Source organism: Piliocolobus tephrosceles, chromosome 3 (assembly GCF_002776525.5).
Source record: "Piliocolobus tephrosceles isolate RC106 chromosome 3, ASM277652v3, whole genome shotgun sequence".
NCBI classification, from domain to species: domain Eukaryota; kingdom Metazoa; phylum Chordata; class Mammalia; order Primates; family Cercopithecidae; genus Piliocolobus; species Piliocolobus tephrosceles.
Window position 1 is genome coordinate 145,605,173 of NC_045436.1, and position 25,742 is coordinate 145,630,914.

A 25,742-nucleotide genomic window follows, 5' to 3' on the forward strand; every position below is an offset into this window, starting at 1 on the left:
GCCCAGCTAATTTTTGTATTTTTTAATAGAGACAGGATTTCACCATGTTGGCCAGGCTGGTCTCAAACTCCTGACCTCAAGTGATCTGCCTGCCTCGGCCTCTCAGAGTGGTGGGATTACAGGAGTGAGCCACCGCACCCAGCCCAGATTGTATTCTGGAGGACTAAGTGTATACAGGTGATGGATACATGGTGGACACAAAGGTATTCCAAGCAGAAAAATAATAGAAGCAGAGGCAAGAATGTTCACGTTATTTTGATGTAGATTTTGTAGTCAGTAAATTTGGCCACATCTGCAATTAATTCTGTCCTATAAAATCATCATCCCCTGCAGTATATTTCAAATTAAAACCTTAACCCTCCCCGTCCCAACACACATACATTTTTAGAGATGGTTTCTCATTATGTTGCCCAGGCTAGACTTGAACTGCTCGGTTCAAGCGATCCTCCCACCTTAGCCTCCTGAGTAGCTGAGACTATAGCTGCATGACACGGTGCCTGGATTAACCATAGTTTTGAAAACACACTTTCAATCATTCTCAAATGTGTTCCTAACCCTCACATCCTAGAAGAGCTAGACCCTTTCTTGACACACACCTCTCAATATTGAGATCATAACATTTAAATGTACATCCACTTTCACTCATTCATTCAAGGGACACTTATTAAGTACCCATTATGTTCCAGACACCATTCTTGACACTAGTGATACTAGTGATACCACTACTAGAATACACACAACATTTGTAACACAATCATAGACATATATGGAATTGTTTGTGAGGCCATGGAGGCCATGGTTAGGATTGCAGGTTCATGAGCCAGAATGCCTGGGTTAAACCCCAACTCTGCCACCTTCTAGTCCTGGGAACTCAGTAATGTCATTTACTTGGTCTCTTTCTGTATAAAATGAGCGTAACAACAGTCTCTAGCTCATGGGTTTGTTGTGAGGATTACATAGTTAATACATGTAAAGTGTATGGCGTAGTATCTGGCAAATACTCAGTAAGCACTTAATAAATGTTAGCAATTTTATGTTGGCAATCTTTTCTGATAAGTTATTGCTGAATGATTGAGCTTCTTAGGTGGGGCTGTTTTCCGTTATAAAATAGAAAGAAATCTGCAGATCGTCTCTGGTAGGGAGTAAGTCTTAAAGGGATACAGAGGAATTAACAGCCTTTGTTGCCATAACAAAATCATTCCGTGGTCTTGAGCAGGCCTTTAAGAGCCTATAATTTACGTTAGTGCTCCCTCCATCTCAGCGGGACAGGCTTTGGCAGAGCTATTTGTGCAAGAACGAAGGTCAAGGGACTCCTTGCATTGAAGGCCTTTCTCAAAATGAAGGATTTGGCTTCTGAGATTAATGTTCGAAGTGAACCCCTGCTACACTTAATTCCCTTTTCTGTGAACTCAGTACATTTTTAAAATTCAGTCAGGGGCCCTCCTACGGTGTGGCATGGAAACTGACGGCCCAAACTCCCTTCAAAACGAGTTCTGAATGGCTCTCCCTCATCCTATGGGCTGTCTACTGCATTCTAGGGGTAGCCCCTGGGCTAAATCCTTTGGGTTCAAGAGTGCCCTGGAATAAAACGTCTTAAATTTGCACATATTAGACTTAGTGGGAGTTTAATATTAAAGCTGAAAACAAAAATATGTTTTAGAAAAAGTTTCTATGGGTGTGGCCACCCGATGGGAAAGTGGAGGCTTTAGAAACTGTGGGGATGAGAGGTCTCTCTGGTCAAGCTGCACGTTCTGGATTAAAACAGGATTTCTTGGCCAGGCACGGTGGCTCATGCCTGCAATCCCAGCACTTTGGGAGGCCGAGGCGGGTGGGTCACGAGGTCTGGAGTTCAAGACCAGCCTGGCCAACATGGTGAAACCCCATCTCTACTAAAAAATACAAAAATTAGCTGAGCATGGTGGCTCATGTCTGTAATCCCAGTTACTTGGGAGGCTGAGGCAGGAGAATCTCTTGAATCTGGGAGGCAGAGGTTGCAGTGAGCCGAGATTACACCACTGCACTCCAGCCTGGGCGACAGAGCAAGACTACCGCTAAAAAAAAAAAGAGATTTCTTTTCTGAATAATACCTGTTGAGAGAAATAATCACCAGCCACGATAGAAAGCTTAGGTTCAGGCCGGGTGCGGTAGCTCACGCCTGGAATTCTAGCACTTTGGGAAGCCAAGGCAGCCAGACCACTTGAGCCCAGGAGTTTGTAACCAGCCTGGACAACATGATGAGATCCCATCTCTATAATTTCAGTAGTGTGGAATAGTGAAAAGCAGTAAAAACAAACAAACAAACAAAATAAAACTTGGCTCTGCAACTTACTAGCAATTACTGAGAACCTTACTTTCCTAATCTGATCGCTCTTGTTGCCCAGGCTGAAGTGCAATGATGCAATCTTGGCTCACTGCAACCTCCACCTCCAGGGTTCAAGCGATTCTCCTGTCTCAGCCTCCCGAGTAGCTGGGATTACAGGTGCCCACCACTACACCCGGCTAATTTTTGTATATTTAGTAGAGACAGGGTTTCACCATGTTGACCAGCCTGGTGTTGAACTTCTGACCTCAGGTGATCCACCTGCCTTGGCCTCCCAAAGTGCTGGGATTACAAGGCATGAGCCACTGCACCTGGCCCTGCCTTATCTATATTTAACTCTCACAGTTGTGACAATTAAAGGTGATAATAAATCTACCATTGGGAATGCTATGTACATGCTATGCTCATGAGTGGAAATGGTATGAACATGACTGGTTATTTTTTTATTGTGGCTTACCTCTCTTGATGAGGGTGTCTTAGATAGCATTATTTGATCTAAGACTTAAGCATGGGAAAGACAATTCTTTGTGAGCTGTGGAGGAGGTTTCTTTCCAGATTCAAAAGGAAACACCATTTCTTCAGTAACTTCTATGTGCCAGGGACCATGCTGAGATTTTAGCTCTCATTTAACTCTTGTAGAAATCCAGAGAGATGGCCAGGTGCAGTGGCTCATGCCTGTAATCCCAGCACTTTGGGAGGCTGAGGCAGGTGGATCACCTGAAGTCAGGGGTTCAAAACCAGTCTGGCCAACATGGTGAGACTCCATCTCTACTGAAAATACAAAACTAGCTGGGCATGGTGGTGCATGCCTGTAATCCCCACTACTTGCTAGAATTGCTTAAACCTGGAAGGCTGAGGTTTCAGTGAGCCAAAATCGTGCCATTGCACTCCAGCCTGGGCAACAAGAGTGAGATTCCATCTCAAAAAAAAAAAAAAAGAAGAAGACCGGGTGCAGTGGCTCACGTCTGTAATCCCAGCACTTTGGGAGGCCGAGGCAGGTGGATCACGAGGTCAGGAGTTTGAGACTAGCCTGACCAACATGGTGAAACCCCGTCTCTACTAATAAACAAAGAAAAACTAAAAAAAAAACTTAGCTGGCTGTGGTGGTGCGTGCCTGTAATCCCAACTACTCGGGAGGCTGAGGCAGGAGAATCATTTGAACCTGGGAGGCAGAGGTTGCAGTGAGCCAAGATCGCACCATTGCACTCCAGCCTGGGCAACAGAGTGAGACTCTGTCTCAAAAAAAGAAAGAAATCCAGAAAGATAGGTGTTATTAATTTATAAATGAAGACACTAAAACTCAAAGTGATTAAGCAATTTGTCCAACATCACATAGCTCAGAGGAAAAATTGAGATTCAAACTCAAATCTATTGGAAACTAATTTTCATGCTGTTTGCACTCACACCGGAACATTGCCTCATAGGCAGAAGGAAAAGAAGAAAACAGAAAGTAAAAGACAAGGGTCTGGAAAACTAAAATGCCCCAGGAAAATGGAGTGGGCTTAAGAATTAAAATAATTATAATAATAATAAAACAGGCGCCAAGGTTAGCCAGAAAAAAGAAATAATGGAAGTTCACGTTTGTTTTGCTATAGCCTGCCACTTAGAAAAATCTATTTTATTTTTGTCATGATCCTGGGGAGGGCAGTGAGAAATAGGAAAAAGAATTATACCCATTTCTCCAGTAGATATGGGGTTCAAAAAAAAAAAGAAGAAAGGATATACCCACTTCACAGGTGTCAGTGAGCAAAACTGAAGAAGGAGCAGGCAACATCTGAGAAAGGGTAACTGACCCTCTCTGAGATGAGGACTCACTTCCTGAAAGTGGAACCTGAGCCTCCTCAAGCAGGAGTTTTCCCTGACTCCACTTCCGGTTCACCTGGAGTCACTGATCTCCACACTTTCAAATTCCTTTTATTTTTATTATTTTATTTATTTATTTATTTGAGTCAAAGTCTCACTCTGTTACCCAGGCTGGAGTGCAGTGGTGCAATCTCGGCTCCCTGCAACCTACACCTCCCGGGTTGAAGCCATTCTCCTGCCTCAGCCTCCCGAGTGGCTGGGACTACAGGTGCCCACCACCACGCCCGGCCAATTTTTGTATTTTTAGTAGAGATGGGGTTTCACCACGTTGGTCAGGCTCATCTGGAACTCCTGACCTCAGGTAATCTGCCTGCCTTGGCCTCCCAAAGTGCTGGGATTACAGACATGAGCCACCGTGCCCAGCGAGAATGTCCTCTCTGGAATCCTTCAGCTTGGACAGTCTGTGATGGTAAGCCTTTTTTAAGGCCATAATCCAGATACTTCTGGAAAAGAAAAGAAAACTTCAGGCTAATATGGAGCTGGGTTTTTCAGTTGTCTTAAGGGGGTGGAGCCATAGTTTGTGCCTGGCAGTGTCAACCTTTAGGTCTGGTGAGGGAACTTTGCTAAGAGAGTTCCCACTGCCTGCTGTTCACAGTACATGCTGGCTGGTATTGACAAGGAATGAACCTAAAATGCAGGAAATGTTGAATTTGTCTGGGTTAAATTTTGCCTCAAGAGAAGATAAACGATCAGAAGGATTTAAAATGTTCCAGAATTCTTTGCTGGTTTTAAGGAATTCTTTTTCCCAAAGGTGGCAAATGCTGCTTTTAAATTTATGGTTTTCTTGATTCCCTTTCAGCCTTTGTTTCGCTCTCTTAGGGCTACTACTTTTTAATTAATTTTCACTTAACTTTCCATTACTGATGAAATAAAGAAAAATGAGGGTTATTTATATATATATTAATGAAATCCAGTTTGATTTTTCAACTTAAAAAAAAAAAAGTAGAACTGAAAACCAGTCCCGGCCTCACCGCCCAGTCCTTGGACTTATACTTAACCCGTGTGATTTCAGTGTCTTCATCTGTAAAATGAGGACAAAATAGCTCATAGGATCATTTTATAAGGATCAGATAAGGTAAGAAGGGTGAAAGTGCTCCATAAAGTAGAAAGGGCCTCATTAATGGAAAGGGATTATGATTTCTTTTTCTTTTTTTTTTTTTTTGAGAGGGAGTCTTGCTCTGTCGCCCAGGCTGGAGTGCAGTGGCCAGATCTCAGCTCACTGCAAGCTCCGCCTCCCGGGTTCACCATTCTCCTGGCTCAGCCTCCCAGTAGCTGGGACTATAGGCGCCCACCACCTCGCCCGGCTAGTTTTTTGTATTTTTTAGTAGAGACGGGGTTTCACCGTGTTAGTCAGGATGGTCTCGATCTCCTGACCTCATGATCCACCTGTCTCGGCCTCCCAAAGTGCTGGGATTACAGGCTTGAGCCACCGTGCCCTGCCATTTCTTTCTTTAAATGTGAAGTTAAATGGAGGATAAAGGGTGGAGGCATTGATAACATTTTAGCCTTCAATAATCACTTTTTAATATTTATGAGGAGTTTCAAAATCATTTCCCTCTCTTTCATACTGCTTTTCAAACGGCAAGGGTCATTATTTGTCCGGCCCAGTCTGGGATAAGTAACTCTCCCAGGGTTAGACACCAGGTCAAGTGCTAAAATACAAATGAGAATTTAGCACAGCAGATGGATGATTGCTGGGTCCTGAGTTTCCTTCCTATTAGTGAGCTTCATGGAATGCAGGCAAATTAATCTCCATTTCTCTTGTCAATCTTGTAACTTTTAAGTGAGATGAAATTCAGTTGGCTACCCTTTACAGGGACTTTATTTCCCATTGTATTCAAGACTGTCAACAATGAATGTAAACTGTTTGTAAAAATCCCATCGTTAGAATCTTCCAGAAACTGAGGCTGGGAGAGATTAAATATTTTGCTCATGGCCTCACAGATAGTGAGTGGCAGTGCTGGGGCTACAGCCCATGTCTAACTCTGACCACACGCCCCTTCTTCAGAAAAAAGCCATAATGTAAATAATAATAAGAATAACAACAATAACGGCAGCTAACACTATGTGCCAGGCACCGTTCTAAGCTCTTTGCATGTGTTAACTCAACCAGCAAAGAATCATTTTTAGAACATTCTTTCACTAAAGTAGCCCGGTATTTTTTTTTCCCCTCAGCTGAATGACACTGCAACCCGAAATCACAACTCTGTTTTAGGTTCCTGGTGGTGCCTGCTTCCTCTTCTCGTTTGTTTAGTCACAGAATTAGATTCCTGTTGGCCCATTCCGCGCCTACAAACAGGCTTAGTGCTCCACTGAAATGCGGGAGGCTCCTTAACTCTTGTATAAACAGGTAAGGCGAAGGGGGTGGGGCGCGGATTGCGGACATCTGGGTTTCTTGGTGATTGGGATGGGGTGGGGGTTCGAGCCAACTCCCCAGAGAGCAGGCAAGGTGAAGCGGGAGCTTGGCTGCTGTTTCTAAATGCAATGTTTTTTTGTTCCCTTTCTAGAAACCCTTCGTAACTCTAGGTCAGAGCGCATTAAAATGAGCCACTTCTAAACGAGCAGCGCCCAGGCCCCAGGCCCTGCTGCGAAGGCCCCGGCAAAGGTCAGGGCCCCGTCCGCGTGACGCTCCTGCCTGCGTGCGGCCAAGCCATGTTCGGCCCCAGGTAAGGACGCCCCGGGAGCTCTCCTAGGGCACGCGGGGGTCGCGGAGATCCCACCTCGTCCAGCGACTTCTTTATGGGGGGAAGAAGGGGAACGGGGCGGTTCCGATCGGTTTGAAATTCAACAGCAGGTTCCTAATTCCTCCAGCGTGGTTCTGGCTGGGTTTCTCCAATAGCCCAAAGGGGGCCGAGCGTCTGACTGGGACAGATGCCCCCAGGTGGAGCAGGTGCCACTTCTGGGTGTCTGAAAGGCATGTGACTTTTGGGGCGGGGAGAGAAGTCCGTCTGGTCAAGTCCCCCAGTCTCTGCCATCAAGGCCGATTTTCTTTGAACCTTCAGCAAAGGTATCTGCGCTCCTAAAAACAAGAGGAATGTGGCACTGGCCTTTAGCCAGGGAGGCTCAGCGAGCAGGATAAAATTTCAGGGCAGATTTACGGGAAGTTGCCGGTGTTGGGAGTAAAAATCTGGTTTGGTGAGTTTAAGGGAAGGGAGTAGACGAGACACAACCTTGCTACTGTGAGGCGGATGGCCTCGGCAGGGGGCGGGCGGCGGGAGGAGAGAGGGAGGGAACCGGGAAGGGCCCGCAGACCAGACGCTGAGCGCTCCGGTGCGCAGCGCCCCACGCAGCCGGGACCCGGAGCCGCTCTGCGGGTGGAACCGCCGCGCGCTCCCGGCCTCCGGAGCTGAGCTCGAGAGAACTTCGCTGCCTTCGGGTCGCCGCTGCCGCTTTCCACTGTGGAATGTGCAGCTTGGGATAGAGAGAAACCAGGGTTGGGGAGCGGTCCTCCTGGAGACTTTCTCTCTGCAGGTCTCCAAGGTTAAGCAATTCTGACCCACTGGAATTCCCAGAGCCTGGGAGTTAAGCCTAAAACGCTCTGTTGCTTTAAGCGGCGCGGTAGGGAGTCGCTGGACACTCCTTATTTTGGTTTTACATTAAAAAGAAGGCGGACGAGAAGATGTTGTAGGTGACTTCCTAGCTGTGTTAAGTTGCTCCTGGGCTGTGAATGGTGTTAATTTCTGAAGTGGGCGGCTCCAAAAACTTAACAAGGAAAGGTAAGGTGTTTTTTGGTATTCCTTCTAACTATTGCCCCTTAATCTTACATTGGGGTCCCAATTTTTGAAGTATATATTTTTTTCTTTTTCCTCTCTTTTTAGCCCTTATCCCTCATGCTATCACTCACCTTCTGTCTCTTGGTATATTTAGTGGGAAATAAAGTGTTTATAAAAAGGTTTGAAAAGGGTCAGCTTCTGGGAAGGCAGATAATCATACAGTCAGCCCCATCGTGTTTCCTGTAGTGATGAATCTTTTTCCATAAAAGAAACTGATTTTTTTTTCACCCTTGAAAATACATGATTGGACCGCCCAGAAGCACAGGTGACTTTAGACTCAGATTATTACAGTGAGATTGAGGAAGCATCCTGGACAGGAGGCATCTCATTTAAGTGCTAACCAAGGCAGAGGGGGGTCTTCCTGCAGTAATTTACCTCTGAAAGTAACACTCGGTGGAGGTGTAGTTGTTTCAAATTAAAAATTCAACCTGTAGAAAAGGGTAGGGCTGACGAATTATGACATCTGACAAATTAGCAGTTGACCGGATATTTAAGAAATCAGATAAAATAAATGGAAGTGGAACTTTTCAAATAAATGACTCATTTTTTAATTAGGTAAAAGTTCAGCCACTCCTGGGTACTGTCCCAAGACGTAAGTGATAGGAAGATACCACCAAGGTACTTACAGGCCATTACCGATCTGAACTAAAAATCAAACCTTTTTTTTTTTCTGGTGGTATTTTAATGACTCACTGTTTTCTTTAGCAGGAATATAGATTAAAAAATGTGTTCTTTCAAAGTTTTAAGGCAAGGTCATATAAATTTCTCAGGGGAGGGAAAGCAAAGGGTTGACAACCCAACATGAAGGGGTTGCCGAAGTTTTGAGCTCGAAAGGTTGGCAATTAGATCCAGAGCATTGGAGAATTGCAGGTGCCGATTCTAAAAGGTGAAAGGTGGTCAGCGGTATAACACACAACCTCTAGATAAACCAAAGTACTCAACCTAGAGGATAAGAAGAGATCACTTTGTGGGAGTTTGTGTTGCTATTCATTTAAACAATGATCTTTGTCAGATTGCTGACTTGAAGTCTTGGAGGGAACTAAAATCAACCCAGTCTGAAAGGAAAACAGAAGGCAAAAAAGAAAGGAAGAGATGGTTTGGGTTTTAGTATTTTTTTCTGGTCTGCTTTACCCTTCATCTTGTTCTGATATACACACTGTTGGCCTCTTTGACTCAATTACTGCACACTGAAAGAATGGGATCTCAGAAATTTCCCAAGCACCTAGCTTCATGATTAACTTTCAGTATGTGTCAAATGAAGAAATAAGCCTAGCTCTGCCGTCCTTTACCTGGCTAGGTAGGCCATGCTTAAATTAATTAGATCAAGATATTCTGAATATCTATCAATTATTAAAGATTTATTATCTTCCTCTTGGTTTTTGCGTTTACAGAAGTTTGTAGGATTGAGAATTCATCATCATCATTTTTTTTTGTACCAATCTCTGTATTTTTAATAGTCAACATGTTTATTTTTGATTCCCCCACTGTGCTGCTTTAAACTAAATTTTGAAAGAATTCTGCCCAAAGCAGTGGTGATACGGAGGATGAAATAAAGACAGAAAGCAAGGGAACTACATGCTTCTGGACACATGTTCTGTACACTTGCTCTAACCAGTGTTAAAGACTACTCATATTTTTTTTCCTCACATGGTAAGAACATTCATATTAGACTATTTGGTTTACTGTTCTACCTAATGATTTTTTTTAAAAGATTGGGTTAAAGTAAGTGAAATTATTTTCTTACAAAAGGATTTAATTTGCTTTTCAAATTCTGCTCTGAAGCTCAAGATTAAATCATGTCCCAAATGACTGAGCTTTCATTGCTATAGAAAAGCATTTGGCTATTTCAGTAAGTTTCCACCTCCACATCTTAAGTCTCCTGATTTATCAGAAAAGGTCAGGGGAGTGGATACAAGGATGAAGGTGGAAGATTTTCTTAAAATTGGACCCAGGCTCAAGGGAAACTGTGATTAGGTTATCCCAGAAGATACATTATTCCGGGGAGAAATAACTTACTCTGAAGAGGGTTTAAGTTTGGGATTCATGAGACTTAGGAAAAAGGGTATGTTTAGAATGAAGGTAGAATTTGTGTGCCAAACTTTTATGAAGTTACAATGAAGACATTAAATGCAGCTTTAAGTGCTTGTCACAGTGATTCCAAGCTAAAGGTTGTATTGCAGTGTTTCAGCTACTGGCCTGATTAGGAGATATATTTTCTTTCCCTCTTGGGAACAGTCTCTGTGTCTTAATGATGATGCTGATTTTAATATCATAAAAGGTATGTGTTAGTCCCAACATTACTGCTCCAAGTAATGGCTTCAAAGAGCAACTGGATAAAGATTTTCAATAATAGCAATGCAGAGATGACTTGGGTTTTAAGATAGGAGGCCTTTGGAGCCTCCAGAGAATTGTCATAGAAGTGATCAGTAACTAATCGCTCAGTTGCCACCTCAAGTTGTTGTTTCCATCTTATGCAGGAGAGATTCAGGGAAATGGAAATGGCACCCTGCCATTTTTGTGTGTGGTCCTGAATCATCCTGTCAGTAAAACTCCTAAGATCGTCTGAGCTGGAGTTTTGATTGTTTCTGTTTCTCTCATAGTTGCTTCCCCGTCTATTCTATCAGCGTCTGTATCAGGGGATACATTGGGGAGGGCGATCTCCTCCCCTTGAAGTCAGTGACCACCTTCTTTTAAGGATCTGGTATCTTTTGCTCTGAAAAAGGTGTGGGGGAGAAAAACTTTCATTTTCCAGTGAAAGTGGAAAGGGAGAGAGTGTCTAGAGGAATAAATGGCCAAGAAACAGGTAAGTTCTGAATGTGGTCCTAGTGTGGAATTTACCAGAAAGCTCACATGGAGATTACCAATGCCCTCAAAGGATTGCAGGTAAACTAGCAACTGTGGGAAGTGGAAGCTCCTCCTCCCTTTTGTAATTCAAATGTTCCTAGTGTGCTGCAATAGACACTAGTTGGAATGAATTCAAGATATCATCTCTTGGTACAACCAAAAGTAAACTGATTACAAAAGGCACAAACCCTTCAACCATACTCCCACTCTCTGCCTTTCCTCTACTTTCTGTGTGGTTTAAGGACATCTGAAAAAAAAAAAAGAATTACAGCTCGGTTTAAGTAACTTACATATTTAATAGGAGAAGTCTTTTTGTCGTTGTGAATCTTCCATTTTTGTTATCATAGGAACTTAGTTTTTGTCAAAAACGATTTGTGGGTGTGTCTAGATGCATATGGTTTATGTGTTTGTAAAATAAAATACATAAATAAGCTGATCACATAGAAGTGATTGTGACTATAGTAGCTCTTTTGGTACACCCTATCAAAGCTTTTAGAGTGGAGTCATTTTAGAAGTCAAAAGCACAATCTCTGCTTTTCTGAAGGCGGTTTCAGGGAGATGACATCAAGAGAAAACAGAGTGCTAGTGTAACCCTGAAAACCCTTGGTGTTTTAGGAAAATATCAATGTTTTGGTCTCAGGAGATTTCTGGTTCTGAAAAATGTATGCTTTATTTATAGATTACAGTCAACCACATTAATCAAGGAAACAACATCCAGTCTCCTCAAATCACGATATTTGTCTTTGGGGATACTATATGTTTGTGGTTCTCATGAACATGGTGGCCCTGCACAGAGACCATAGTGGGTTCCTGGTGGGTGTACGTTGAATGAAAGGGGAGTTGCTGACAGCTTTGGCCTCCTGACTGTGCCTTGCATCGATGAATTGTCAGTTTTGCCTTGAGTACCCACCAAGTGGGGTGGAAGGCAACCTGTTTCCAGACGCTATGGATAATCCACATGTGGGTGAGCAAGAGTTAAGTATATGTACCAATGGGCAGTGGGTGAGTGTACAATGAATGCAGGGCATTGTGCAGCTGAAACAGGAACAGGATGCCTGTACCTGACCAAGGAAATGCCAGCGTATTAAAATTATAATAAAAAGTATCTACCTTTCAGAGTACTGAGACCTGGCTCTATCATGTTTGTAAAGCATTTCACATGCCCCAAGAAAAAGAAAAAGTATAGAAGTACAGAATGGACAGGGTTTTTTCAGGTGTTATTTCTCTTAGATCAATTTAATTCCTATTCTGAAAATATGTATTTGAACCTTGTAAGCACAGGTAAACCATTCATGTTTCAAAAACTAGGGTTCTACGTTGGTGAAGATAATAGCACTGTGACTTTTGAAAAGATGGCTTAGGCTGGGCACGGTGGCTCGTATCTGTAATCCCAGCACTTTGAGAGGGCAAGGTGGGTGGATCACAAGGTCAGGAGTTCAACACCAGCCTGTCCAATAGGGTGAAACCCTGTCTCTATTGAAAATACAAAAATTAGCCGGGCATAGTGGCAGGTGCCTGTAGTCCCAGCTACTTGGGAGGCTGAGGCAGGAGAATTGCTTGAACCTGGGAGGCGGAGGTTGCAGTGAGCCGAGATTGCGCCACTGCACTCCAGCCTGGGCAACAAGAGCAAGACTCCATCTAAAAAAAAAAGAAAAGAAAAAAGAAAAGGTGGCTTAAATAATATTTCTTTTTGTGTGTTGTCATTTAGTTTTAAAAATAATAACATGGTTCTCGGTACACCAAGCCCTTGCCAAGATTAGGCCCATCTTCCCAGTAGCCTTCTCAAGACAAAGTTGCCTTTGTGTAACTACAACTGGGAGGGTTTGGTGACACAGAAAACTCAATGGGGCACTGCAACTTTTTATTAACAGAAAATGCAATGGCCTAATGTTTTTGTGGTTTTCTGTTTTTGTTTTATGTTCTACCAGTTAGTATCTATGATCTATTTCTCCATGAGGATGATTTTACTATTTTAGACTTGTCCAGGGAAGAGTGAGGTGGTTGTGGCTTAACCTTAGAATTTAGTTAGATTGTAAAAGACTGCAGCATGCTGGCGTGGAGGAGAGCTCAGCTCTGTGGGCTAGTTTGTTATCAGGGTAATCAGCAAAGGTTTTGGTCACATGGAGAGAAAAAAAGAGAAAAAAAAGGGATTCAGCTAAAGATGCAGATTTTGGGGAAAGGATGGCTATTCATACTAAATTCACACTCCATAGCAGAGTGACTAGGAGCATAGACTGCCTTGGTTCCAATCTTAGTTCTGCCACTTACATGTGACTTTAGGCAGGCTAACTAAAAAAGAAAACCTTGTGACTCAGTTTCCACAACTGTAAAATGCCTACCTTACAGGGTTATTACAAGGATTAAATAAATTAATCTGGGCCAGGCTTGGTCACTCACATCCGTAATCCCAGCACTTTTGGAGACCAAGGCCTGTGGATCACTTGAGCCTAGGAGTTTGAGAACAACCTGGGCAACATGGCAAAACCCTATCTCTACAAAAAATACAAAAATTAGCCAGGCGTGGTGGTGCACGCCTGTAATCCTAGCTACCCAGGAGGTTGAGGTGGGAGGATCCCTTGAGACCAGGAGGTGGAGGTAACAGTGAGCCAAGATTGCATCACTGCACTCCAGCCTGGGCGACAGAGCAAGACTCCATCTAAAAACAAACAAACAAACAAGCAAACAACTTTATACCTCTTTTTCTGCTATTTAATATCCGTTAAAAGGCTGAGAGGCTTTTCCTATGGCAGCAGCTGGGCTGAGAGGAGCGTGGCTGTCTCCTCTCTCGGCCATGGCGTGTGCTCGCCCACTGATACCGGTGTACTCCGAAAAGGGGGAGTCATCTGGCAAAAATGTCACTTTGCCTGCTGTATTCAAGGGTCCTATTCAACCAGATATTGTGAACTTTGTTCACACCAACTTGCGCAAAAACAACAGCCCTACACTGTCAGTGAATTAGCAGGTCATCAGACCAGTGCTGAGTCTTGGGGTACTGGCAGAGCTGTGGCTCAAATTCCCACAGTTCAAGGTAGTGGGACTCACCGCTCTGGCCAGGGTGCTTTTGGAAACATGTGTCGTGGAGGCCAAATGTTTGCAGCAACCAAAACCTGGCACTGCTGGCATCGTAGAGGGAACACAACCCAAAAACGATATGCTGTCCGTTCTGCTCTGGCTGCCTCAGCCCTGCCAGCACTGGTCATGTCTAAAGGTCATCGTGTTGAGGAAGTTCCTGAACTTCCTTTGGTAGTTGAAGATAAAGTTGAAGGCTACAAGAAGACCAAGGAAGCTGTTTTGCTTCGTAAGAAACTTGAAGCCTGGAATGATATCAAAAAGGTCTATGCCTCTCAGGGAATGAGAGCTGGCAAAGGCAAAACGAGAAACTGTTGCCGTATCCAGCGCAGGGGGCCGTGCATCATCTATAATGAGGATAATGGTATCATCAAGGCCTTCAGAAACATCCCTGGAATTACTCTGCTTAATGTAAGCAAACTGAACATTTTGAAGCTTCCTCCTGGTGGGCATGTGGGACGTTTCTGCATTTGGACTGAAAGTACTTTCCGGAAGTTAGATGAATTGTATGGCACTTGGCGTAAAGCCGCTTCCCTCAAGATTAACTACAATCTTCCCATGCACAAGATGATTAATACAGATCTTAGCAGAATCTTGAAAAGCCCAGAGATCCAAAGAGCCCTGGGAGCACCACGCAAGAAGATTCATTGCAGAGTCCTAAAGAAGAACCCACTGAAAAACCTGAGAATCATGTTGAAGCTAAACCCATATGCAAAGACCATGCGCTGGAACACCATTCTTGGCCAGGTCAGGAATCACAAGCTCTGGGTGGATAAGGCAGCTGCTGCAGCAGCAGCACTAGAAGCCAAATCAGATGAGAAGGTGGCAGTTGCAGGCAAGAAGCCTGTGGAAGGTAAGAAAGGAAAGAAGGCTGCTGTTGGTGTTAAGAAGCAGAAGAAGCCGGGCGCGGTGGCTCAAGCCTGTAATCCCAGCACTTTGGGAGGCTGAGACGGGCGAATCACGAGGTCAGGAGATCGAGACCATCCTGGCTAACACGGTGAAACCCCGTCTCTACTAAAAATACAAAAAATTAGCCGGGGCGAGGTGGCGGGCGCCTGTAGTCCCAGCTACTCGGGAGGCTGAGGCAGGAGAATGGCGCGAACCTGGGAGGCGGAGCTTGCAGTGAGCTGAGATTCGGCCACTGCACCCCAGCCTGGGTGACAGAGCGAGACTCCGTCTCAGAAAAAAAAAAAAAAAAAAAAAAAAGAAGCAGAAGAAGCCTCTGGTGGGAAAAAAGGCAGCATCTACCAAGAAACCAGCCCCTGAAAAGAAGCCTGCAGAAAAGAAACCTACTCCAGAGGAAAATAAACCTGCTGCATAAACTCTTAAATTTGATTATTCCATAAAGGTCAAATTATTTTGGACAGCTTCTTTTGAATAAAGACCTGATCATACAGGCAGTGAGGAGAAAAAAAAAAAAAAGTCTGAGAGTTGCCAATAAGCGATGATGAGGAGGAAAAAAGTGCATTTTTTCATAATTAGAAAAAAACTTATTAGGTCATTATTAGAAGGAAAAAAGTACATTTTCTCAAAATTAGGAGAGTGAAGAGCTGAGCGTGGTGGTTCATGCCTGTGGTCCCAGCTACTTGGGAGGCTGAGGCAGGAACATCGATGGTTGACAGGAGCTCAAGGCTTTTAGTATGTTATGATTGCCCCGTGACTAGCCACTGCACTCCAGCCTGGGTAACATAGTGAGACCTCACCTCTAAAAATTACGGAGAGTCAGCCAAGAGATCCAAGAGTGAAAGGGCAGTATCAGGTGAATATCAATGAGTCACAGCAGTGTGGCTTTTCTGGTGGGCAGACGGTGTACTCTTAGTTAAGGAAAAGATGAGGAAGAACAGGTGGCTGAAGAAGTATTGAAAGAATTGCCTCTAGTGAAATCCTATTTGCAGAGCAAAGAGAAATCCAATAACAAGTTAGCCCTTCCCATTTGGTGCAAACAGTAGTTTGGCTCAGGGACCTCCTTTGCTTTTTGCTCCACATTGTGGGCTCCAGGATCTACCTCAAGGTATTTGCCAATGAGTAAACAGAAACTGCCAGCTCATATGATACGGACAAGCCCAGTGTGAAACCTAGGAGTCACTTCTCTGGTGGGAACTGCAGGAGGCACACAGACCCTGAAATTAAATGGTAACACCCATGTTCTCATACACCCTAGTCATGTATAAAAGGTCTTGCCCTTTCTCCATTGGCTAGAGCTAGTGTCAGAAGCGTGGATGCATCTGCAGAATCTGCTTATCTGCTCCCCTGCTTCCACCTTTGTCCTCACTGCTCTCCCCACAAACTCCTTTCTTGACCTAGTATCCAGAGTGACTTTTTTTTTTTTTTTGAGACGGAGTCTCACTCTCACCCAGGCTAGAGTGCAGTGGCACGATCTCAGCTTACTGCAACCTCTGCCTTCTGGGCTCCAGTGATTCCCCTGCCTCAGCCTCCTGAGTAGCTAGGATTACAGATGTGCACCACCATGCCTGGCTAATTTTTGTATTTTTAGTAGACATGGAGTTTCACCATGTTGGCTAGGCTGGTCTCGAACTCCTGGCCTCAAGCGATCTGCCTACCTTGGCCTTCCAAAGTGCTGGGTTTGCAGGCGTGAGCCACCGCACCTGGCCAGAGTGACTCTTTTAAAACAGAAGTCATATCGTATCAGTCCCCTGCTGAAAACTTTCTAGAGCCTTTCTATCTCACTCAAAAGCCAGTGAGTGACTTTATTTCTAAGCCCCATCACCTCTTTAACCTCACCTGCTACCACACACATCCTTACTCCCTCTGCTTTAACCACACTCATTTTCTTGATGGGGTGTGCCCAGCACATTCATACCACAGGGCCTTTGTACTGGTTGCCCCTGATGCCTGAACCATCATCCACAGACATATCCATGCTTCACTCCTTCGCCTCCTTCAAGTCTTTGCTCTGCCTCTTCCTGGTTAAAACAGCCATTCCTCCTTCCTACCTCATCCTCCGTGTCGCTACCCTGCTCTTTCTCTGGTATTTATCACTTTGTAGCATGCTATGTAATTGTATGACCTATTGTCTGTCTCTCCCTGACTAGAATGTCTACTTCATTCATTGATGTATCCAAAGCACATTAGAGGAGCGTCTGCCACAGAGTAGGTGCTCCATAAATATTTGTTGAATAAATGAATAAGACACACAGGCTTTTATACATTTCAAGCGTGACTGAAAGCGTTTTACTCGAAATACAACCACGAACATACCTTTCTGAATGAGCATGGGTTTTCTCCCAGACCTCTCCTAGGAGGCTGCCATGTTTTCTGTGGTTTATTTTCTCTGCCACCACAAGTCCTTGATAGAGGCTGATGACTAAGTAACGTGCAAGGCAGGGCCAAATGTGGGGATGTTGCAATCATTTCAGCACTTCCCCGTTTCAGAGCTTCCCTGTTTCCAAATCAAAGCCTCCTCTTTGGCAATCTTTTTATGATTTACATCTAAATGTATAGCCCTCTGTTTTGAACCTGTTTCCTGAATTGCATGCCCTACAGATACTTGACTGACTTATGTTACTATATTGTTTATCACCTTTTCTATTGTCATTTGATTATAATTAATGATTGTTCTGAGAGTAACTGTCAAGACAAATTGTCTTAAATACCTCTTTTCACCTTTGAGGTTTTCACAAGTGTCAGTTGCTGCTACAGAATTCCATTTAGATTGTTCTTGGTTGTAGAGCTCAATTAGGTATTTTTGTCTTGACCTGGCATGAAATGGAAGTGCTAGAGTCATTGTTTGAGTCTTTAATTTTTCCCCAGAACCTTTATACAAATACTTGATCTTGCCTTTTACCAAATGGCAAAACAATTCTCTGATCTGTCATGTTTGTTTGCTAGCCCTGGCTTCGTTTTCTCCTTTGGACAATTATCTAGGTTTGGCAAAGTTGCTTTTCTTGGCCTTGGGAGGCACAGTTCCCTCTCTGTGTTCATTTGCCTTGTTTAGATCCATAATTCACTGAAAAGGGCTTCCTCAGTTGCTGGTAGAATCCTGTGGCTACTAGGCTTGGGGACCCTAGAAACCATCATGAAGGTAGTACAGACTCCAGGAAGGTTCTTTAAAGTAAAAAAAGGCAATAGTACATAAAGTCTGCTGAGAGTAGATGAAGAGCCTGGATGTAGTTATTTATGACTGTTGTCAATCATGGTTTGTGGCTGATTTAGAATTATTTGGATTTTTTTTTCCTTCTAAATTGATTTGGAAGACATCATCACAATTTGTTGAGGAGTGCAAAAAGTACACACACAAATTATATGGCTAATAAAGAGCTAATGTTCAAAATTCTTTCTGCAAATCATCTTATTTCTTATCACATGTACTGAATGGGACATTAGAAATGAATGGGGGGCCAGGCACAGTGGCTCATGCCTGTAATCCCAGCACTTTGGGAGACCGAGGTGGGTGGATTGCTTGAGCCCAGGAGTTAAAAACCAGCCTGGGCAATTTGGCGAAACCCCTTCTCTATTAAAAAAATGTTTTTAAAAGAAAAGAAAAAATGAATAGCATATAAATGTTAAATTAGACTTGTCTTTGTTAATATACTATGCAGAGGCAGCTGGTGGTAATTATTTACCAAAATATAGAACCAGTAAGTATGAATTAAATGATTTAAACTAGACATATTGAAAGGACTTATTTTCTTTCCTAAATATAGGACTTTTTCTTTTGAGACGGAGTCTTGCTCATATTGCCCAGGCTGGAGTGCAGTGGCACAATCTCGGCTCACTGCAACCTCCGCCTCCCAGGTTCAAGCCATTCTCCTGCCTCAGCCTCCCGACTAGCTGGGATTACAGGCGCCCGCCACCACACCTAGCTAATTTTTGTATTTTCAGTAGAGATGGGTTTCACCATGTTGGCCAGGCTGGTCTTGAACTCCCAACCTTGTGATCCACCTGCCTTGATCTCCTAAAGTGCTAGGATTACAGGCGTGAGCCGCTGTGCTCAGCCCAGAATTTTTTTTTTTGAGATGGAGTCTCACCGTCACCCAGGTTGGAGTGTAATGGCACGATCTCAGATCACTGCAACGTCTGCCTCCCAGGTTCAAGTGATTCTCCTGCCTCAGCCTCCCGAGTAGCTGCAACTACTCGTGCCACCACACCTGGCTAATTTTTGTATTTTTAGTAGAGACGGGGTTTCACTGTGTTGGCCAGTCTGGTCTCAAACTCCTGACCTGGTGATCCGCCCGCCTCAGCCTCCCAAAGTGCTGAGATTACAGGTGTGAGCCACTGTACCCGGCCCAGAGTTTTTCTTTTCTTTTCTTTTTTTTTTTGACACTGAATCTCACTCTGTCACCCAGGCTGGGGTGCAATGGTGTGATCTCAGCTCACTGCAACCTCTGCCTCTCAGGTTCAAGCAATTCTCCTGCCTCAGCCTCCTGAGTAGCTGGATTACAGGCATGCACCACCAGGCCTGGCAAATTTTAGTATTTTTGGTAGAGACTGGGTTTCACTGTGTTGGCCAGGCAGGACTCAAACTCCTGACCTCAAGTGATCCGCCGCCTCAGCCTCCCAAAATGTTGGGATTACAGGCGTGAGCCACCGTGCTTGGCCTAGATACAGACTTAACTGCTGCTTGAGCAGCTGCTATGTGCTGGACACTGGATACTAAGTACTCAGTGGTGAATAAAGATTCTCCATCCTCTGGGACTTTCTTTGTGGGTGGGAGGTGAGATTTAGTGCCCTGAAGGAACCAGGAACCCGCAGGTACTACACAATAGTGGGTGGAAATCCCATAAGTGAGGTCATCAGAGAAGGCTCCTCCAGGGAGGTGGGGCTGAAGTTATTTGATGAGCAGGGAGATGTCCATCTTTGCTAGATGGAGTAGCGTTCATGAAGGTCCTAAGGCTGGGAACGCTTGGCATGTTGAGGGACTTAAAGAAGGCCGACCTTGCAACAGTGCAAGGTGCCCAGCAAGGAGGAGATGGGCACAAGGTAGGGTTATGGGGATTACTGAGACTCAGAGCATGTGGGTCACTAAACATCATGGAAAAGAATTTGCATTTTGTTAATCCAGGCCTAAGAGAAAGCAGTTAAAGACGGCTTCTTAAAAGATAACCCTGACCCAGGCTGGAGCGCAATGGTGTGATCATGACTCACTGCAGTCTTAAACTCTTGGGCTCCAGTGATCCTTCTGCCTCAGCCTCCCAAGTAGCTGGGACTACAGGCACGTGATCACACTAAGCTAATTCTTTGATTTTTTTGTAGAGACAGGGTCTCACTATTTTACCCAGGCTGGTCTTGAATTTCTGGGCTCAGGCAATGCATCCATCTTGGCCTCCCAGAATGTTGATATTACAGGTGTGAGCCATTGTGCCTGACCAGGAGTTGATTTTTGGGAGTGGCGTTGATGGTGGGGAGAGCCAGTGGCCTACATGGGATTTCTTCTGTGAAATCAGGCCTGAGTCTGAGGCTGGCAGTGGCCAGCAGAAATCGCAAGATGTGGTGATGGCCTGGAGGGAAGACTGAGGATGAGGGGTTCTGATCTGTGTTGCTGGCTGTGATGGCAGAGACTAGGGAAGAACAAGTTTGAGGCAGGTAGAGGAGATCAGGAGCTCAATTTTGGGTGTGTTTACTGAGATTCAAACATCCCAAGGAGATGCTGGAAGTTTCCCTTTTTTTTTTTTTTTTGAGACGGAGTCTCACTCTATTGCCTAGGCTGGAGTGCAGTGGCTCGATCTCGGCTCACTGCAGTCTCTACCTCCCAGGTTCAAGCAATTTTCCTGCCTCAGCCTCCCGAGTAGCTGGGATTACAGACACATGCCACCATGCCTGGCTAATTTTTGTATTTTCATAGAGACGGGGTTTCACCATGTTGGTCAGGCTAGTCTCAAACTCCTGACCTCGTGCTCTGCCCACCTCAGCCTCCCAAAGTGCTGGGATTACAGGCGTGAGCCACTACGCTCGGCTGGAAGTTTCCCCTCTTATATCCAGTGCCTCTAGCAAAAACAGGAGACACCTCTAGTGCCTATCATTCATTTTTAGAAAAAGCATTATTTTATTTTATTTTTAGAGACAAGGTGCCACTCTGTCACCAGACTGGAGTGCAGTGGCATGATCATAGCTCACTGTAACAACTCGGGCTCAAGCAATCAATCTTCCTGCCTCAGCCTCCTGGGTAACTGGGACTACAGGCACATCACCTTGCCTGGCTGCCTAGCATTTTTTCTTTTCTTTTTTTTTGAGGTTCTTGCTCTGTTGCCTAGGCTGGAGTGTGGTGGCACAATCGTGGCACTCTGCAGCCTCGACCTCCCTGGGCTCAGGTGATCCTCCCACCTCAGCCTCACAAGTAACTGGGATTACAGGTGCGCATCACCATGCTTGGCTAATTTTTTGTATTTTTTGTAGAGACAGGGTTTCACAATGTAGCCCAGGGTGGTCTCGAACTCCTGGGCTCATGCAATCAGCTTGCCTCAGCCTCCCAAAGTGCTGGGATTACGGGTGTTAACCAGCATGCCTGGCCCTTCACATTCTTTTAGACAACCATTTTGTATGTCAGTGTTTCTCTTTATGTCCACATTGGCAAATATAAAGTGTGTGATCTTTACTTACATACCACAAATGACAAAATAATGCTAATTGAGTATCTAGGGTATATAGGAAACTGTAATGGGGAAATGGGGTTGGGGACAAACATTGAAAAAAAGACCTAAGTATAGTTTCAGTCATCAAACTTATAATTCAAATTAATCATATATATTTACTAAAATTTTAACATTTATATTATATATTTAATATGCAATCACATTAATATAAATATATTTAAAGTACATGTATATATTTATATATAATTAACATGAAATATATTTAATATATTTAGCATGTATATGTACTTAATTTATAATATTAAATGCCATATTTATTTATTTATTTATTTTGAGGCAGAGTCTCACTCTGTCACCACACTGGAGTGCAGTGGCGTGATCTTGACTCACTGCAACCTCTGCCCTCAGGATTCAAGTGATTCTCCTGCCTCAGCCTCCTGAGTACCTGGGACTACAGGCATGCACCACCATCCCCAGCTAATTTTTTTGTATTTTTAGTAGAGAGGGGGTTTCACCATGTGGGACAGGATGGTCTCGATCTCCTGACCTTGTGATCAGCCTGCCTCGGCCTCCTAAAGTGTTGGGATTACAAGCGTGAGCCACTGTGGCTGGCCTTAAATGCCATATATATTTAATAGTGAAAACAAAAATTTGTGTGAATAGAGATTCATCCCACATAACAAGTAAGAGAAAGATAAAGGAAAATGTGAGATGAGGCCGGGCATGGTGGCTCACACCTGTAATCCCAGCACTTTGGGAGGCCGAGGCGGGTGGATCACTTGAGGTCAGGAGTTTGAGACCAGCCTGGCCAACATAGTGAAACCCTGTCTCTACAAAAAATACAAAAATTAGCCCGCCACGGTGGTGGGTGCCTGTAATCACAGCTACCTGGGAGGCTGAGGCAGGAGAATCGCTTGAACCTGGGAGGCAGAGGTGGCAGTGAGCTGAGATCACGCCACTGCACTCCAGCCTGGGCAATGGAGCGAGACTCTGTCTCAAAAAAAAAAAAAGAAAACATAAGATGAAACAGTGGATTTCCTTGTGAGTTATAATCACTGAGAGACATACAAATTCATACTGTAAATATTTACACTATAAAAATGGATCCATTAGAACACATAAATGTATTTCTTGTCTGTTTCTTATGTAACTTTTGTAAGCTTTGTAAAAAGGGTCTGCTGTGTTTCTTCTGCATATTATGTAGGTGGAAATTAGAAAGCTGATACAGGCACGTTTTAAACCACATAATGAAAGGCTGATTTGTATCTCTAGCAAACTGAGTTTTTGAGTTTCTAGTACCTAAAGCGAGCCGGGATATGAGGGTGAGCACCACACAGGGCTTTTGGAGCTTATAGTGGTGGAAGCTTTATCTGTTTGTTTTTAGCACCACACTGCAACCTCCCAAGCAGAGATTATTCTAAAAAAATGATTGCGCATATACTTGCAAACTCATAGGAATAAAATGGTCTCAAGCAATGACCAAAGAAGTGATGTTTTAAAAAGTCATAAAGCATTAGAATTGGATGGAGTTAGAAGAGGCTATGATGGATAATGTTTTGCAACCATGGCTATAGAAAGTGTCAGTGGCTGTAGCATTTTATTCTCCAATGTCATGTCAACACCAGTGGAACCCATGAGGTGTAATTGTTTTTATTATTGCTTAATTGAGCCACAGATGGTGTGGTTATTTGTTTTGCCTAAGATGGTTCAGTTTCCAAAAGGATATGAAGCGCCTGAAGTTTTCACAATTAATTAGTTAATTAATTTTGAGACAGACTCTCACTCTTTTTTTGCCCAGGCTGGAGTGCAGTGGTGTGGTCTCAGCTCACTGCAATCTCTGTCTCCTGGGTTCAAGTGATTTTCATGCCTCAGCCTCCCAAGTAGCTGGGATTACAGGCTTGCACTATTATGCCCAGCTAATTTTTGTATTTTTAGTAGAGACAGGGTTTCACCATGTTAGCCAGGCTGGTCTTGAACTCCTGACCTCAGGTGATCCACCTGCTTTGGCCTCCCAAAGTGCTGGAATTATAGGTGTGAGCCACCATATCTGGCTAAATTCTGTTTTTAATAAGAAAGCAACTTTGATGAGGAGCTGTATAAGGTGCACCTGAAACAGTCATGTAGCGAAAGAGGCTTTGTGTGGATAATGATTTTTTTTTTTTTTGAGTTAGGGTCTCACTCTGTCATCCAGGCTGGAGTGCAGTAGAGTGATCTCAGCTCATTGCAGCCTTGACCTCCTGGGTTCAAGAGATTCTCCCACCTTGGCCTCCTAAGTAGCTGGGACCACAGGTGCACGCCACCATGCCTGCCTAATTTATTTTGTATATTTTGTAGAGACAAGGTTTCACCATGTTGCCCAGGCTGGTCTTGAACTCTTGAGCTCAAGTGAGCCACCATGCCCACCCAGCCATGACTAACATTTATTGAGCACCCACTGTATGCCATGCATGGTTTCTTATTTTTATTTTTTTTGAGACAGGGTTTTGCTCTGTTGCCCAGACTGGAGTGCAGTGGTATGATCATAGCTCACTGCAGCCTCAACCTCCTGTGTTCAAGTGATCCTCTTGCCTCAGCTTCCTAAAGTGCTGGGATTACAAGTGTGAGTCACTGTACCTGGCCATGATTTTATTTAACCAACAAAACCACCCGTGAGAAGTAGGTTTTACAATTATCCTCATTTGACAGGTGTAGAAATGAGGCACCATCTAGTGAGTTGCCCAAGGTGAATGGTGGTCAGAATTGAGACTCGTGTGTGTGTGTGTGACAGGGTCCTTTTCACCATGTTGCCCAGGCTGGAGTGCAGTGGTGTGATCAAGGCTCACTGCAGCCTTGACCTTCTAGGCTCAAGTGGTGTTTCCGTCTTTGCCTCCTAAGTAGCTGGGACTACAAGTGTGCGCCACTATACTCAGCTAATTTTTTTTTTTTTTTGGTAGAGATGGGGGTCTCATTCTTTTGCCCAGGTTTGTCTCAAACTTCTGGGCTCAAGCGATCCTACCCCCTTGGCCTCTCAGAGTGTTGGAATTACAGGTGTGAGCCACTGCACCTGGCCAAGACTCTTGTAAAGCTTCCCAAAGGAGGTCAGGTTTGGAATAACCAGGTCTTTGGACCAGGACCCAGTCTTCTACAAGGTCTGTTCTTGGCTTATATCACCTTGGACAATTGACCCTGGCCATAGCCCTTGTCCTCATTGCCTTTCACTTCCTTTCTTTTACAATTAGATAGAAGGGGGTGGGGGGAGATTTTGGACTAAGCTTTGATTTATGTTTTACACAGCTGCATTTTCTCTAATTCTTTTTACTTTCATGGTTCAAATCAGTAAAAGGCTGCTGGTTCATTGGATGTCTGAAGGGATCGGGGTGAAGTGGATGGGGAATGGTCACTTGGCTTTAAGTTGCAGGAAGGAAATAATTCTAGGTTAGATGGCTTGTTCCAAATCTTACAAAGTTCTTACAGATTTGATTCTTAACTCTCAGATCCCTTCTGAGATAGTGAATATTGCTAGTAGATAGGATGGTTCCAGACTGGTGGTTCTAGATTTTGTCTTCCAAGGAACATTTGGTAATGTCTGGAGATGTTTTTGGTTGTCACAATGTGGGAGGCAGTAGTGGGGGTGGGGCTTGGGAGCTTCTGGCGTCTAGTAGGTAAAGGCCAGGGGTACTGCTGGATATCCTACAGTGCCCAGGGGAGCCACTCACAACAAAGAATTACCCAGCCCAAAGTGTCCATAGGGCTAAGGCTGAGAAACCCCATTCTAGAGTGTTTTCCACAGTCACTACTGTTCTTTTTTCTTTCTTTTTTTTAAAAATGGGATCTCACTATGTTGCCCAGGCTGGTCAAGCAATCCTCCTGCGTTGGCCTCCCAAAATGCTGGGATTACAAGCATGAGTTACTATACCTGGCCTGTTACTACTGTCTTACGCACCATGAACGATACTCCTTTCTTTAGTTTTTTATCACCAATGAGTTAAACTCATCTCTCTTCTGATGATTCAGGGTCCAAGAAGGTATTAGGGGAGAGGGTCAGTGAGAAGTTGAACTGAACTCTGTTCTTAGGAATGTTAAGTGTTTTAACAGCAGCCTGCTAGAAAAGTCCTAATTTCATAGTTTATTTTTCCTTTTGTCATGAATTCAGCCACTTCACTGTTTCCTTCTCAGATTCTAAGAATTTTTCTTTTGAGGCTACTAATGTCATTAAAATATCCCCAGAGTTTTGGTATGCTTTTTTTTTTTTTTTTTTTTTTTTTTTTTTGAATTTTTTTTTTTTTGCCCCGGCTGGGGTGCAGGGGGCGGAGCCCCCGCACCTGCAAGCTTCGCCCCCCGGGG

At 44.1% G+C, this 25,742-nt stretch overlaps 2 protein-coding genes across 5 annotated transcripts in view; both read left to right on the forward strand.

The window, feature by feature from the left end:
• Positions 1 to 6,419: 6,419 nt before the first annotated feature.
• Positions 6,420 to 25,742, forward strand: part of RBM47 (RNA binding motif protein 47) — a 206,901-nt gene continuing 187,578 nt past the window's right edge. For 3 of the 4 annotated variants that reach the window (XM_023224487.2, XM_023224490.3, XM_023224489.2), the window contains exons 1-2: positions 6,420 to 6,533; positions 6,691 to 6,849. The gene's annotated coding sequence lies outside the window, so the exon portion shown is untranslated. Of the gene's footprint in view, positions 6,534 to 6,690; positions 6,850 to 7,411; positions 7,900 to 25,742 lie in introns of those variants that run through there. The other variant, XM_023224488.3, reaches the window with a different exon arrangement.
• Positions 13,492 to 15,274, forward strand: LOC111550878 (60S ribosomal protein L4-like). The gene is given in 3 exon segments (XM_026455811.1): positions 13,492 to 13,733; positions 13,736 to 14,778; positions 15,089 to 15,274. Coding segments are annotated over 3 exon segments (1,335 nt in total). The 5' UTR covers positions 13,492 to 13,543; the 3' UTR covers positions 15,191 to 15,274.